Raw genomic sequence first — 16,757 nt, forward strand, 5'->3', positions numbered from 1 at the left:
GTCACTGGTTAGGCCACATTTGGGATATTGTGTTCAGTCTTGGGCTCCTTACCTTAAAAACGACATTGAATTGTTGGAAAGAGGCTGAAATCTTTCAAATTGTTTTCTCTTGAACAAAGAAGAGTTAGGGAGGATCTGATTGAGGTGTTTAAGGTTGTAAAGGGAATTGATAGTGTTGATGTATCATCTTTTTTTATATTTAACAATGAGAATAGTAGGTCTATGGGACACAAATATAAATTTTGGGAAGGTAGGAGTCATCTTCAGCTAAGACAGTTTTATTTTTCTAACAGGGTGGTTGGCCTTTGGAATGGGTTGCCTGTAGATGTTGTAGAGGCAGTAAATTTAAGTGAGTTTAAGAAAAAGTTTGATAAGTACATGAATGAAAAGGGCTGGGTTTAAAATTTTTTTATTATTATTATTTTTTAAAATCGTTTTAATTTAGTTTTGAGGATAGAACAGCCAAGATGGACCAGTAGGTCTCAAGTTGTCCCAAAATATTATGTTATGTTAATGCACAATATTGGCAACTAATTAATAACTAAAGACTTACGTGATCATATTAGCTACTAACTATAAACAACAGTCGATATCCAACTGCCACAACCTTACCAAGAATAAATACTTATTCAGTGTTTTTTCAACAAAGAATTACAAGCAATTCCATTCACCAGAAAAGCGTTAATTACATTGATATATCCATGTTTACAAAGAAGGAAATTAGATTCTCTACTTCATTTAATGCATATAATTTTTTGTAGACTTTGACTCAATCTTTCTTTTTATTTTTCTAAGAACATTTGCCTACATTTCATTAGACTTTCAATTTTTATATTGTTCTGTAGAAATGCTATTTGTTATGTCTCATTTCAAATTCATGTACCAAAACACTGTATATTCAACACTGACAGTTTACATTTTCCTGTTCTAAAAATGTACTTCTCATAATACTTACCTTTTCTCAAAGTTGGAGTGAAAATTACTTACTCTGAAACACACTTTCCTCCTCCCAAACTTCAGCTTCATCCTGACAAAAGTTTCTTTTCTTTGCCCTTCTAACCATTGGTATAAATTATACCTTGCTTGCTCCAGTCTTTATACCCCACTATATCGGCCATAGCGATTTTAATCTTGTGACTCTCTCCACCTACGTCAGTGCACCCCCTATACCCAATCCATACATAAGCTCCCCTTTATTCTTTCTTAATCACTTTTTCGAGGCTGGCAAGATTATCAGACCTAAACACCAGCTATCCTGGGGAGGAAGGGTGAGATAGTGTTAGATGAGGTAAGTATTATTGGAAATATATTTTTGGTATAGAAAAATGAGCTTGTGAAACACACTTTAGCTAGAATCCCGCACTGACAAGGTGAAGGGGCCGATAAAGGCAAGATCCACACAGAAAGCATCTGCGTTGAAAAATCAGATGTGCAAAGTTGAGATATAATAAAACACATTGGTGGGGTCCACACTACTTCTGGGACAGGTATACTCTTCATCCAGAGACAGTGAATCCAAATGTGGGCAGTAGAGTCAGTATTGTTCATTATCACAAGATTCATCCAGGCCCTAACCAGACAAAGATTCCACATCTTATTGTCAGAACTATAGGGTTGTGGATGCAAAGCTATGTCCAAGATGTAATGACTAGGGCATGGGGACCACAATATGAAAGTTGCATGCCAAGCCACTGGAATAACAAAGAGCAGGCAACCAACACTGAAGTGAACAAAACCTCATTCCAACTTGAAGAAGCACAAAATGCAACAAACTGAACTCAAAATTACGGGTCCAGGCACTCAACCTGAAAGTTGCAGAATGTTGTATGTGAGCCACCACAATTATGAAGGGAAGGCTAGCAATACCCAACTGGACAAGTCTTTCCACCCCCCCACCCCCCTGAAGCTTTCTGTCTGATAGGAAGCTCGAAACCCATCTTGTTATAGTGTGTTGAAAATTAAATTGAAGTAGTTTATACTTTAATCCTTGGTGTCATACTGAGTCAAAAGCTTGCTTAACATTAAGAAATAGGCATACTATGGTGTGATTTTTGTTGAATCCCTGAATTATTGATTCTGTTAATCTGACCAAACAATTGGCTATTTTTGTGTGATGCATTCTGTATCCCTGACAAACGATTATTTTTCTCTAAATACCATAATAAACAAGTAGTTATTATTTTCTCTAGCTTGCTTATACTGTTGAGTAGGCTTATGGGTCTATAGTTCTTAGCATCTTTAGTGGCTGGGCTGGTTTTCAGCAAGATTTTAAGTATTGTTGATTTCAATTGGGAGGGATGGTACCTGGAATTTAAGGAAAGGATGAAGAGGGCTGTTAAATGCTGTATTAGGGGTTCAGATGCATTTTTAACGTAATATTTCTGATTCTGTCTCCACCCGGTGCAGTGTTCTTTAGCATTTTGATTAGTCTTTTAACTTTTGTTTGTGTAATCGGTTTCATGAAGAATTCTGTGTATGATGAGCACCTATAGGTGTAGTTTTCTGTTGCACACTGGAATTGCAGTGTGAATAGTTTTGGATTACTATTAATAAGCTGATCTACGTGGTTAAAGTGTTGCTTGTAAAAATGTGGAGAGTTTGGAGTTTTAAGAACTTCCTAGAAATAGTCTATTAATAAGTTTGCTTTTATCTTGATCAGATGCTTATGTTTTGCTATTATGTTCGAGGTTAGGTATATATCTAGTGGACTTTTCATTAAATATTGCTTTAAATTTCTTCCAGAAGAGGGCTGGGTCTTGATGAGAATTATCCTGTGATGTGCAGTACTTTCTTTTTGTTTGTTTATTAGATTTTTATATGGTTATTTACACAGTTAACATTTGATTTAATCTGTGGGTCACAGGAGTTTATAAACTGTCTTCTCAACTTGCATCTTTCATTAATTTAGCTCATAGAGTTCTTTCATTAGTGGCCATGAGTTGGGATGTATGTTTCTGACTTGTTTTGGGACTATTATTTCTGTTGTATTAATTATGATGTTTGAGATCGAAGTGGCATAGCTATCTACTGTTGTCAAGTTTTCAGCTGCTGTTTGGATGTATGGTAGTTGGGAATCAATTTTATTTCTGAAGGCTTACCAGTCGCTGTGAAGTTAAATACTTTTGGTTTTGCAAGGTTGTTTGGGGTATTGTTGTTTGATAGAGTTATAGATATAGGGTTGAGGTCACTGCCTATGTGTTCATGTACTTTGAAATTGCTTGCTAGTGAGTTTAGTGCACTTGTTATAACTGTTAAATCTAGTATGTCTTGGGAGTGAATTGGTGCGTTGTCATTACATATTACCAGGTTATGTTGCATTATGAAATCATTTAATATTCGGCCATTATGATTAGTTGTTCTTCAGTTAATATTTTTGTGTTTTGAATTTAAATCTCCAATAATTATTGTGCGAGGGTTTTTGGCTGATGACAGCTTGTAGTATGTTTATGCTTGGGGTCGTAGTTGGGGAATATATATAACTTAAGATTGATGTTTTGGGACTATTAAATAGTTGTATTTTGAAAAGTACATACCCTTTGTGTGAGTTTAAATTTAGCATGGGAAATGATACGTTTAGATTGTTAGTGTGTAACATAGTGACACCTCTACTTTTAGGTCCTTTAAACTTAGGTATATAAAAATTATCATTATTATCATTAATCATAGTTTCACTTATTGCTATTACATCTATATTTTTCTTTTTTATACAGATCATATAATTTGTATTTCTTGTACTTTAAATCGCCCTGAATGTCAACAGATAGTATGTTTAACAACATACCTGATCATCCTCCTGGTATATTCTGCCAAAGACGTAGTCCCTAAGTGACTCAAAACCACTAGTCTTGAAGCCAAAGTAATATGGTACCAATATGACAATATCCTGGATCATTGTGTCACTGTTGAGGATGACATTGCTCTGAGAACTACATCGATGACGAAGGATATAATTCTCTGGATCAAGACTTGATGTGTGTCCATTGATTGTGCTGATAGCTTCAGCGTAGGATCTGTTCTGGTTTGTCATGGCTGGTTTAGGAGTAGTTTACCTGTTGGTACTGTTGGCTGGCGTCTCTGCTGACTGTAGCTTGGGTCTCATGGATCCTTATCATTACTGGCGGGTGGTGTTTCTGTGGGCTTTGGCTGTGTTGGTAGTCATTTCATTTGGATCAACTTGTTCCTCTTAAGTGTGATCACCTGGGCAAATTTGAGGCATCCTCTGTACAAAGCAGCATGTGATCCACCACAGTTGGCAAAGGATGTTTCTTCTCACTTCTTGGGGCAGTCAGCTAGCTGGTGTAGTCTGCCACATCTGATGCATTTTGAAGACTCTGCTATACAGGCTGCATGGGTGTGGCCAAACTTTTGACAGTTGAAGCACTGGAGCACTTTGATGGTTGCTGACTGCTTGGATTCTTCAACAGGGTGAGGTTGAAACCATAGAGTGATGTCTTTCATGATGAGTCTATCTGCCTGGGTGACGTCCTTGATTGTGACTTAGATTAGAGATGTTAGTTAACTAGTCTTGAATGACTTGATCCTATCCACGTTGGTTGTTTCTATGCCTTGTCTGTGTAGTTCCTCTTTAATCTCTTTCGGTTTGATGTTCAGTCTACCCCTCGATTGTGGATGTTAAGTATCGCTTTTCCAAAGGTATTGGTTGGCCATGGGTTGTGGAGTTTAATGTAGTCCTTGGAGTGTAGGCACTTGACCACAAGTCCTCCATGGGCTAATCGTTGTACTTCCATGAACGCCATCATCGGGAACATTGTCTTTAGTTGATGGGCAATCTCTGGCTGGCTATAGTTTGCTGGAATCCCTTCTACTATTATGGGTGGAGGTGGTGCTGGCTGCTTCTTCTGCAATTGTTCTGGGTGGCTTGTTTCTGGCTGCTGGGTTCACTGGTGGTGGTGTCATTTTGTAGCTTGGATGAGGTCTCATTCTTGTCTGTGGGCTTTTTCTTTGTCTTTGTGGGTGAGTTATGGCTGCTGGTTGAAGAGTTGCTTGTGTTGAGATCATCTGGAGAAATGCTGTAGCGACTGTGTCGGACATTTTCTCAGCTTTTGCGGATAGAAGATGGAACTAGAATAATGGTGAGCCACAAGTTTTATTAATAGCCCTGAAAAGGGCTGGTTGATTCACAAGTATATAGTTCTATACAGAGGCTACTTAGTTGTGAAAATGAAGTGTTAATTCGTTTGTAACGAATTGATTTACCTCAGATAATCTTCAGTACTTGGTTGATTCACAAGTATATAGTTCTATACAGAGGCTACTTAGTTGTGAAAATGAAGTGTTAATTCGTTTGTAACGAATTGATTTACCTCAGATAATCTTCAGTACTTACTTTACTTGACAATTCCTTGAAGTGCAATCCAAAAGTGTGTACTGTTTTTCTGAAGAATACTTTCAAAACTACTTGTAAGTGAATAAGATTGAATAAAAGGAAGCTTATATACAGATCAGGTATAGGGGCGCATTGATGTACATAAATAGAGTCACAAGAATAAAATCGCTACAGGCGATATAGTGGGGTATAAAGACTGGAGCAAGCAAGGTAGAATTAATACCAATGCTTAGATGAACAAAGAAGAGAAACTTTCGTTGGAATAAAGCTAAAGTGTAAACAGAGTGCTTATATACAGATCAGGTGTAGGGGGAACATTGATGTAAGTGAATTGTTTGTTTGTCATGGATCTTGTGCAAAGCTACACGAGAGCTATCTATGCTAGCCGTCACTAATTTAGCAGTGTAAGACTAGAGGGAAGGCAGCTAGTCATCACCACCCACCACCAAGTCTTGGGCTACTCTTTTACCAACGAATAGTGGGATTGACCATCATGCCCCCACGGCTGAAAGGGCAAGTATTTTTGGTGTGACGGGTATGATGTACGTGGAGAGAGTCACAAGAATAAAATCGCTACAGGAGATATAGTGGGGTATAAAGACTGGAGCAAGCGAGGTAAAATTAATACCAATGCATAGACGAGCAAAGAAAAGAAACTTTCGTCGGGATAAAGCTAAAGTGTGAGAGGAGGTAAGTGTGTTTCAGAATAAGTAATTTTCACTCCAACTTTCACTATTTTAATTTCTCTCTTTTACAGCAGCTGTGGTATTCTATAAGAGGCCTACAAATTTATTGGTGGTTAATAGTTAATGTGACTGTCAATCCCACTGTTTCAGAATAAGTAATTTTCACTATTTTAATTTCTCTCTAATGACACACTGAAACATATTACAGACTTTTTTACAACTACCACTGTATTACATTACTAGTAAAGTGCAAGTTAAAATAATCAAGATACTTAATAACATTTTACTCATATTTTTATATTTATTCATAAATTCCAGTAAACTTTAATTTTATAATTATTTTTCTGGTTCCTCATCAATAATCATTTCCATTTTATCACAACCTCAAAATACAAATGTTGGTAATGTTAACTGGAGGACATGAATCAAGAAACTTACCTCAGATTCTCACCTCCCTCTGCTAAATGATGCTCTAATCCTTCAGAAAGTGATATAACATATGGCTTCAGGTGAGCATGTTCTAGAACACTCCACAATTGTTCATCTGTAAACTCTTTACTTGGATCAAGATTGATACGTAGAGTTCCAGTAAACAGCATGGGATCCTATGGTATAAACAGTTTTTCAATAATAGCATGCATTTGAAAGCATTTTGTTTTCTTAAAAACAAAAGTGACATAATTGTGATACTAACAAAAATAATCAGAAATTTATCCTACAATGAAAACAACCAATAAAAGGAAAATGTTGAGACTGTACACTTAAATATGAATGCAAGAAACATATAATTATTATATTAGTTTGTTAGTAACACTACCAATCACCAGGTGCTGCACAGTTCATTTCTAATAAATTACAAGGTCAAAACCTCAATTTCTTTGTGTTATTCTCACAGTAAAAAATTATATTGTACAAGCTGTGCAGTGTCAGAAGTTGTACATTTTAAACCTGTCAGTAAAGCATAAAGCTTCATCCAATGAAATTTAAAATAATTAAAAGCCTTTTATAGCAGCTGTGGTATTCTATAAGAGGTCTACAAAGTTATTGGTGGTTAATAGTTAATGTGACAGTCAATCCCACTATTCGTTGGTAAAAGAGTAGCCCAAGAGTTTGCAGTGGGTGGTGATGACTAGCTGCCTTCCCTCTAGTCTTACACTGCTAAATTGGGAATGGTTAGCGCTGATGGCCCTCGTGTAGCTTTGCATGAAATTCGAAACAAACAAACAAACAAACAATTAACAAAGCTAAACTTGTAACTATAAACATAAGAATGATATGATCACCTGTGGAATTACAGTAAGTTTTGATCGTAGATCATGTAAGCCAATGGTTGAAATATCATGACCATCAATATAAACTGATCCAAATGCTGCCTCAATGATTCGGAACAAAGAAAGAGTAAGTGAAGATTTTCCTGCTCCTGTTCGTCCTACAACACCAATCTATGGAAAGTCAATATAAATAAGGGTTAACTTTTTTAGAATTAAGATGTGTATATATTTATGATAGCTTTTGATTCCAAGTATTAAGAGAATAAGTTGTAAAATTCCTTATAAAAGCTCCAAGGTGAACATTACTTCCAGTTCCTTGTTAGAAATATGTTACGTGACAGAAAAAATGGAAAGAAGTTAGATTTATCTTAATTTAAGGTAATTTAGATGGAAAAGTACTGGCTTAGCTAATTAAACACTTCAGGTTAAGAACCTGGTGTGAAAATTATTGTTTACAGATAATCAGTTCCTTACAATACATTTAAAGTTAAGATAAAACCCAAGATGTTTCCATGAATGAAATATATTAAATACTAAAGATATACATTAATATTAATAATAGATAACCTAACTACAATGGGATTAAATTAAGAAACACAAGGTCCACTGAACAGTCAATGTTTTTTATAAAACAATCTGGGAAAAATTTAAACTTTGACTATTTTGTTTATAACATTTCACCTTTTCTGCTGATTGTATGTTCAAATTGATATCCTTCAAGACCAGGTCCAGTCCTTCCCTGTAGCGAGTACTATAATTATGGAAGGACACTTTGCCCTCTGCTGGCCATTGCTTGGATGGTTTTTGGTCTTCAATTTCCCAAGGAGCCTAAAATAAAAATCTCAGTTTAAGTCATAGTTGTTGTGGTTTGGTTTGTTATGAATTTTGCACAAAGCTACACAGGGGTTATCTGCAGTAGCCATCCCTAATTTAGCAATGTAAGACTAGAGGGAAGGCAGCTTGTCATCACCATCCACATCAACTCTTGGGCTACTCTTTTACCAATGAATAGTGGGATTGGCCATCACATTATAATGCTCCCATGGTTGAAAGGGCGAGCATGTTTGGTGTGACGGGGATTTGAACCCGAGACCCACAGATTGAAAGTCAAGCACCCTAACCACCTGGTTATGCTAGGCCTAGTTGTTGTGCTTTAATTGAATGTATATATATATATACACACATTAATATATATGTATACATTAATAACTTATTCAAAATATATCTGAAAACTTCAAATACAAACTGATGACTTCAAATACTCTATAATTAATGTTTAAAAATCTATTAGTACAGAAATTCATGTACAAAATATTTTTCACTAAATTTAACAACTTCTAACTGCAAAAAAAAATTATAAGAATAGAAACAAGAATGATCCATAAACATTGAATAGCTTACCTCAGATGGAAGAACAGAGAACTCATCAATCCTCTCCACTGACACAATTTTTGTTTCCAAATCAGAAACATTCGGACCACCCAAATGAAAGCATCTGGCAGCTGTGTGTAAATATGTATAGAAAGAAATTTAACAGGAAGCACAGATTTAACTGGTTATAAATATAACATTGCTAATATAGTATTGTGAATAGCAGACATTTTGTAGTATCAACATAGAATGCTATAAAGAAAAATAATTTAGAAATTGTCTGACAATACAGATGCTAGGAGGAATTTACTGTCGTCAAAAGTACATTGTAACAGTTATTAGTCAAATAGCTGTCATTCTTTAGTCTCAGTAGTAGTCAGTACGTTTAATATCTATGTTATACAAGTCTGCCTGGAACTTCACTTAGTGATATTTAACCTCGTTCCTTCCAGTTACACAAGAATATTCACACTGATTTACCTTAGCTGTCTATTGGCCACTAAATTACGACAAATAACTTAGATAGGATAATTTTCGAACAAGCACTCAACTTGCAGTTCTCAGAATAAATTGATTAATTTTTAAGTGGAAACAAAGAATGTTCTCTGGTTAGGCCTAAATAATAACTTTCTAAAATTATTACATACTTGTACTCATTTCAAGCAGTTTGGAATGCAGGTGAATCATATACTTTTTAAACTAGTTATAGACAAATTTTTGGTCATTTAGTTTCCATGCTGTCATGGTGGCAACACATGTTCCAGAAATATTATCTTGTTCTAGTTGCTTTGTTTCTTTGTTCTCTATAGTAGATAATGTCTTTTCTGACAAAAAGGTTATGGCAATAACATATATCATCCAGGTTGAAAGTATTAGCACTGTAATATCCTTTGCTGGGTAAGTTGACATGTCTAAATGATACAGCTGACCAATGCTGTGAGAGAACAAAGGTCACGAGGCAATCCTGTCAAGTGGACAAAAAAAAAGGTTTATAACAGAATTCAGGTACACTTTCTTTAGCCAATTCTACTTGCAGATCATTGAGTGAAGGTCTTACTTGGAAATCATCTTGTTTTAGTTCCACAAAGATCAATCCTAAAAGAGTGAAAGCTGTGGGACTAAGCACTGCCTAGTAAGCAACTGTCTTTTAATGTGTGGAAGTAGGAAAACTGTGTTTGCTTTTTGTTTGCCAAATATTAAAGACTGTTTTCATTACTCCCAACTTTATGAAGTTTCATTGTTTTACATAAACTACGAAAACACAGTTAAGTTATCCAATTCAGAATTACTCTCCTGATTTTCCTGAATAGCTATTAGCAGATCTGTCCATCTGATATTTGTCCAGAAATCAGTAGCTCTTACTTGAAAATACCATAGTGGTACAATTTGATCTTTTTAAGATATTTAAAAATTCTATTCACTATAATTATAGATTATATTTCTGTAAAGTAGCTTATTCTTGTCTTAACTAGTTTATCTGTATTTTTTACCACACATTAAATACGATTTATTTTACTCTATAAAGCCAAAACATCTAGTCCAGGCCTAAGTGAATTATAATTAATATATTAAGTTAGATATACTGTAGTTGAAATAATAACAGGGTTTTGGCAATTTACTAATTAAACCTGGGGTTTTGGCAATTTACTAATCAAACCTGGGGTTTTGGCAATTTACTAATTAAACCTGGGGTTTTGGCAATTTACTAATTAAACCTGGGGTTTTGGCAATTTACTAATCAAACCTGGGGTTTTGGCAATTTACTAATCAAACCTGGGGTTTTGGCAATTTACTAATCAAACCTGGAAAATGTAAAAGATAATTTTCAAACGTTGGTTTTGGTAAATAAATTTCCTTTTGAAAATTCCAATGGAAATATTGTAAAACATTTAATGTTTCAATATTAATGTTTAAACTTAAAAGTATAAGATGTGTGAATAATTGTAGATCCATGATTCCCTAAAGTAAAGTTATTCTTGTTTCTTCTTGAAACACAGCAGTCTAGACTTGTTTTAAAAATAACTAAATAGTATGTATAAAATATATAAGAATAGCTTTAACAGACACAGGAAACATAAAATCTGAGTACTTACTAAGTAGCAGAATTATCTATAATCATAGCTAATACTTATGACCATGTTTTTTAAACAATAAAATAAAAACACTCAAGATGATTGTTTGTTCATTGAAAGCTACTTAAGAGCTAGAGTAAAGGGAGTTGGTCAACACCACCCACCGTCAACTCGAGCTAAGTTTTACCAACAAATAGCAGGAACAATTGTCGTATTAAAACCCTCATAGCCGAATGACAAGCATGTTCGGTGATGGGATTCAATTCAGAAACTCACAGATTTAACATGAAAATAATGTTCACTTTTTTACTGAACAAGAGTATGATTTGTGCCAGCAACTGCACTTACTAGGCAGATACTTTAACCAACCATTAGCCCAACTCACATCATATAATACTGGACAAGGTCAATTTTAATTTCTTCTTGAAATAACTTATGCTCACTTTCATGTGATGGAAAATTAGATAATAATATGGGCCTAATTGTCTGCATTTAAATCTTAAAAATAAGTCAATTTGTACTGTTTTACACAAAATTTAAGTTTCCTCCTTGACACGTGAAAGTAATTAAAATAAAAGAAATATGAAATAAAACAGATGCATCTGTAAAGTCTTTTGTTAAAGAATAAAATGTATTTCCTGAAGATTTCAAAACTGGTTGAAAAATATCAAAACTCAATTATAACTACTTTCATAATTTGTTGCATTAGAAACAAAAATATTGTATATTACAAATGATGAATATATTTCAAGATTAAATTTACTATTTAATAACTTTTATATTTGTAATTTACTAAAATAAATGGGCCATTACACTTTTCTAAGTTCAGTAATAAGTTTAAGTTTGGGATATTGATTTTTTACTTTTAGCTAAATTTAAATCAATCAGTTGAGAAGTTCATCACCTTTATCAACTTAGTGTTTGACTAAAATATGTAAACTTCCATAATGGCCCATTCAATGTCGAGTTATTAGGAAACTAATATACAATTGGAATTTTTTATTTCCATAAATTTGCAGATTTTTCAATTGTGACGCATTTCACAATCAGTTAAGACATAACACAACAGCTTCTATATAAGGCTGTATCACATCATAAACTATATGAAAAAGCACTAATCTTCTTCTATCCTGCAAGTTGATAATAGATATTGGCCTAGTAAACTTATCACATGAATACTTAAGAGCACATCTTCTGCTTTGCACATTCTGTAATCGTGAATAACATTTCCTTTATAGATAAATAGAAGGAAGAAAACTATGATTTGGGGCACAATGAAACATAAAGTGTTACTAGACAAAAAAAGTTATAACATAAAGATTCCAAAAATAACGAGAAAATGGAGTTATGTTTGTAGTAAAACATATGTAGGACAAACAGAAAAAGGAAGTTAAAAACAAGATTCAAAATGATATAAAATATGACAATACTTTTCCCCACATGTAGCTGATCATTTCTTGAGTTGTCAGAATGAATATGACTGGAAAAGTGTCAAGTAATAAATGTAACAATGAACACAGAAACAAACATAGGAGAAAGCAGATGCATTATTCAAAGCACAACTGTGTGTATAAATAGAAACAATGGACCAATTAACATTGTTAGCTCGTCCTCCCTTCTCCCACTTGTTACTTTAAATGAACTTAGCTGTTTAACAGTTGGAGTTTAAAAATATGATACGTAAACACTACACTCACAGCCCTGATGATGGAAGCTGTGTTACTGAAACCAGTTTGTTTAATAGTGTCATTTCCTTCTCTTTATCTATCTAAATACCATAACACAGTGTGCTTGCAAAAAAAATACAAAATCTCATTCATCTTGATTATATATCATTATGAGTGTCAGGTATTGTAAGGCTGGATTCTTTACAGTAGGTGTCTGTGACTTGTTGGCAATAAATTTCAATTGTAAACAAACAGCAACACAGTCCACTTTTTTTTTTAAATATATTAAAGACAAATTAAACGTTTGTTACACTGTTGGCTACCACAGTTGTATCCAGAGCTTTAAATAATTGTCTCTTTTCTGTCAAAGTCCACACCAGCTGGTTCAGTTACTTTAAAACACAACTGAGAAGACAAATTATTCTCTACTCTGTTATTACAATACATTCTGTGATAATTTCACTTTAAAAATTGCTACTATACTCTTTATTGCTAAACTCACAATCATGCAGTCTAGAACTAGAACTAAATAATGACTTTTTTATTCATATTTATACCCTGACAGAGGTCTAGAACATTCCATGTAATACTAGATATTCTGATGCAGTAATACTCAGTTAAACCAATGAGAAATTCAGAAACTTCTAGCAACATGATGAAATAATCTCACTATTGTAAACAACCATTAATTCATAACGATTCAACCACACAAGGTATGATTCGCAAACAGTTGTGTAAACAAACTTACCATAAAATATTACTTACCCACACTATATAAACTATCTAAATCATAATGTTCGCATTAAACGTAAACAATCATGTATATCTAACAATGCGTAAAGACAGGTATTACCTGGACCTCTGACTGAAATGTTCTACTACATTTCTACATACATATATATAAAATCCAACGGAGAATTTTGATTGCACAGTTTATTTACAGAAGATCTCTTGAATCATATTGTCCCTTCTAAGGATACCTGGTTACTTCTTTGAGAGAGGGTGATGTTTACAATAATAATGGTTGAACGTTAATTCCCTTACATAACATGACATTTATACAACATTTTCATTCATCTGCCTCATCAACAGTGACATAAAAGTAAATCTCTGAGATCACTTAACAGCACTGTTTGATACACAACAAGCATATGAGAAAAAAAGTATAAGATACTCAACAAAAGCTCTACAGATAAAAATAAAATATGATTAAAAAAAAATAAACTCTTACATTAAAAGCATATGACAATGTAAGACCAACAATGCCGGGGCTAATCCAACCTCGACTCAGAACAGCAAACAAAGCTGTGAAAAATGAGATTAAAGATCCTAGCAAGTACAGTATAACAGCCAACCATCTGTAAAGAAATAAACAAACTTTAGAATAAGTTATATGGTAAACTAAAATAGTTACAATTATATATGAGGCTTGTACTCAGTTTTCATTAGTACAAAAGCAAAAGGTAAACAGATCTAAGTTCGAAAAAAAATTATACAAACTTGTCAAAGTTGAGTAAATGCTTATATATAAATACAAAATTCTAAATTGCACGAATACGAAAAATAACAGTTTTAAGAATCACATATTTACAACAAATAAAATAGTGGTTGCAATATATATATACAGAAGTTATAGACCTGTTTAGGTGAAGCTGATGCTGTTTCTGGAACAAAAGGGATAAGATATAGCTAAACTTTGAAATCTTAACACTAAGCTAAAAAAAAACTGATTTTTCTACAAAAATAAATGCAGATCAAAAACAGATTTACTTTTCATCTGTATGTATGAATATAGTTTTGTTGGATAAACATTGTGTAAGTATTTTAAATGTGAAGGCTAATCCTCTATTTGTGGTATGGAAATACCACACGTCTCACTCTTCCATAGTGTATGTTTTATATTTACAAAATTCTAACTTTTTTTAATATTCTATTTTGGAACATATTCAGTGTGTTCAATCATAGCAGTTATTTTCTACAGTTTTGTTTCATAGGGTGGTTGTATTAATTATTACTTTATCTTGTGTAGGTGAGACTGCTCTACAAGTGGAGAATAAATATTTCCAGATTTATTTGTTTCAGTTTCCTCAAAAACAAATCTCTTGGAGAGTACCAAAACTGTATTTTTTACCTTCTCTCTGTAGCTTACTAATCAGGAAACTGAAACAAACAAATCTCTTGGAGAGTACCAAAACTGTATTTTTTACCTTCTCTCTGTAGCTTACTAAGTTTCAGTTTCCTGATTAGTAAGCTACAGAGAGAAGGTAAAAAATATAGTTTTGGTACTCTCCAAGAGATTTGTTTGTTTCCTGATTAGTAAGCTACAGAGAGAAGGTAAAAAATACAGTTTTGGTACTCTCCAAGAGATTTGTTTATTTCAGTTTCCTGATTTAGTAAGCTACAGAGAGAAGGTAAAAAATACAGTTTTGGTACTCTCCAAGAGATTTGTTTGTTTCAGTTTCCTGATTAGTAAGCTACAGAGAGAAGGTAAAAAATACAGTTTTGGTACTCTCCAAGAGATTTGTTTGTTTCAGTTTCCTGATTAGTAAGCTACAGAGAGAAGGTAAAAAATACAGTTTTGGTACTTTCCAAGAGATTTGTTTCTGCTTTGAAGGAGACTAAATGCACTTGAGAAGTCTCATCCTAGTTATATTGCTCATCATGTGTATAATAACTCCTCTTATTTCAATACAAGTTATAGTGAATTCAAGCTTATATTTATTTTATTTAAATACATTATTTTCCTCATTTAATTCTTATTTCAATACAGTTTATTTCACATATAAAGGGGAGGAGGAGAGAAGGAAAGAACACCAACACACTTAATGAACATTACTTATACATGCATAGCCACAGTAGCACCATCAATCCCTAAATCACTACGGCTGTTAGTGAGAGATAAGTCTCAGCAGTTAGGACAGTTGTGTGATCTGCAGAACACTAGGCTATGATATCAACAGTCAAAAGGAAGCTGTATTCCATACTTTTCAAGCTTTAATGTGGAACCTCAAAATGAAATATCTATACAATATTATTCACTACCTTACATGGTGATAGCAAGAGAACCCAGAATCTTAGCAGCTGGTTGATAGAGAATAAGACTGCATAGTTAAATCTGATCATAACTGTGTAGTGAAGATCACGCTGTCGGAGAATAAGCCTGCATAGTAGAATGCAGTGAAGATAGGGTTATAGAGAACAAGCCTGCAATGTGTTGAACAATCAGACATACTTATGTTCATAAGAATAATATTTGTCTGTTGAATCACCTATGTCTCAAAGAATATAAAAACTGAAGAAAGAAATACAGGGATCTAAAATACAGTTATTAAATAAAAATTTTCCTTATAATCCAGCCATCTTTCCTGTCCTGTACCATGTCAGCACAAGAGAACCAACTCTGGCAGTTAAGAGTACAGCCTGGATAAATTGGCACGGTTAAAGTACTTTATTTTGAGAGTTAAAGCTTGAAATTTTAGAATGTTTCAAAATACAGAAACAGAGTATTATGTGACACAAAGCAAAGAGGTTAATTTAGTTAAACGCTCTGTTTTACTCTTTTTTGTCATCAGTATGCTCTCAAAAGTCACATAAGAAGTCATTAGCTAGTGAAGTCAACAGCAGGCCAGGCAACAGTACAGGTGACACTGTATGTTTGGCAAGGCTTCTACTGCAGTGATTAAATTTTATACTATTACCTATACTCTACAGTTGTGTTTTTCTTATATTTATTGTTTCTTGTACCAATCAGTTATTGCCAAATACAGTTTTCTTTCTCACACTAGTACTAAATCACTAAACATCAGTGAACATGTAAGTGACAAGATTTAAGTTTAGTGTGGAATAGGATCTGTTGAAATTAATGCAGAAGAAAAAAAATTCGTTTTGCATGAAACTTCACACTCAGTGATAGTTTTTGAAAACTTCAGTGTTTTGTTTTGTTTGTTTTTAATTTCACACCAAGCTACACGTGGGCTATCTGAGCTAGCCATCCCTAATTTAACAGTGTAAGACTAGAGAGAAGGCAGCTAGTCATCACCACCCACCGCCAACTCTTGGGCTTCTCTTTTACCAAAGAATAGTGGGATTGACCATCACATTATAATGTTTGGTGGGATGGGGATTCGATCCCACCACCCACAGATTGCGAGTCGAGCTCCCTAGCCACCTGGCCATGCCGGGCAAACTTCATTGTATACATAGAATGTAGATTTCACCAATTTCCAACCTAAATGTTTCACACATTACAAATAAGCTTAAGCAGTAAATAATAGTCAGATTGGTCACTTTTGCTCAAACAAGTGACTAGTTAAGCCTTTTTAACTTTGTGCTTGCAAAACAAT

The 16,757-nt window shown here is 33.9% G+C and overlaps 1 protein-coding gene across 1 annotated transcript in view; it reads right to left on the reverse strand.

Moving 5' to 3' along the window:
• LOC106473695 (multidrug resistance-associated protein 1-like) overlaps positions 1-16,757 on the reverse strand; it is a gene marked incomplete at its 5' end in the record, with an annotated part of 47,528 nt that overhangs the window by 9,900 nt on the left and 20,871 nt on the right. Inside the window, 4 exons of the mRNA XM_022402097.1 lie at positions 7,317-7,475; positions 7,986-8,132; positions 8,706-8,806; positions 9,323-9,374. Coding sequence (XP_022257805.1) covers positions 7,317-7,475; positions 7,986-8,132; positions 8,706-8,806; positions 9,323-9,374 — 459 coding nt within the window. The remainder of the gene's footprint in view (positions 1-7,316; positions 7,476-7,985; positions 8,133-8,705; positions 8,807-9,322; positions 9,375-16,757) is intronic.

The sequence above is a fragment of the Limulus polyphemus genome, unplaced genomic scaffold, assembly GCF_000517525.1.
Source record: "Limulus polyphemus unplaced genomic scaffold, Limulus_polyphemus-2.1.2 Scaffold6411, whole genome shotgun sequence".
Taxonomy (NCBI): domain Eukaryota; kingdom Metazoa; phylum Arthropoda; class Merostomata; order Xiphosura; family Limulidae; genus Limulus; species Limulus polyphemus.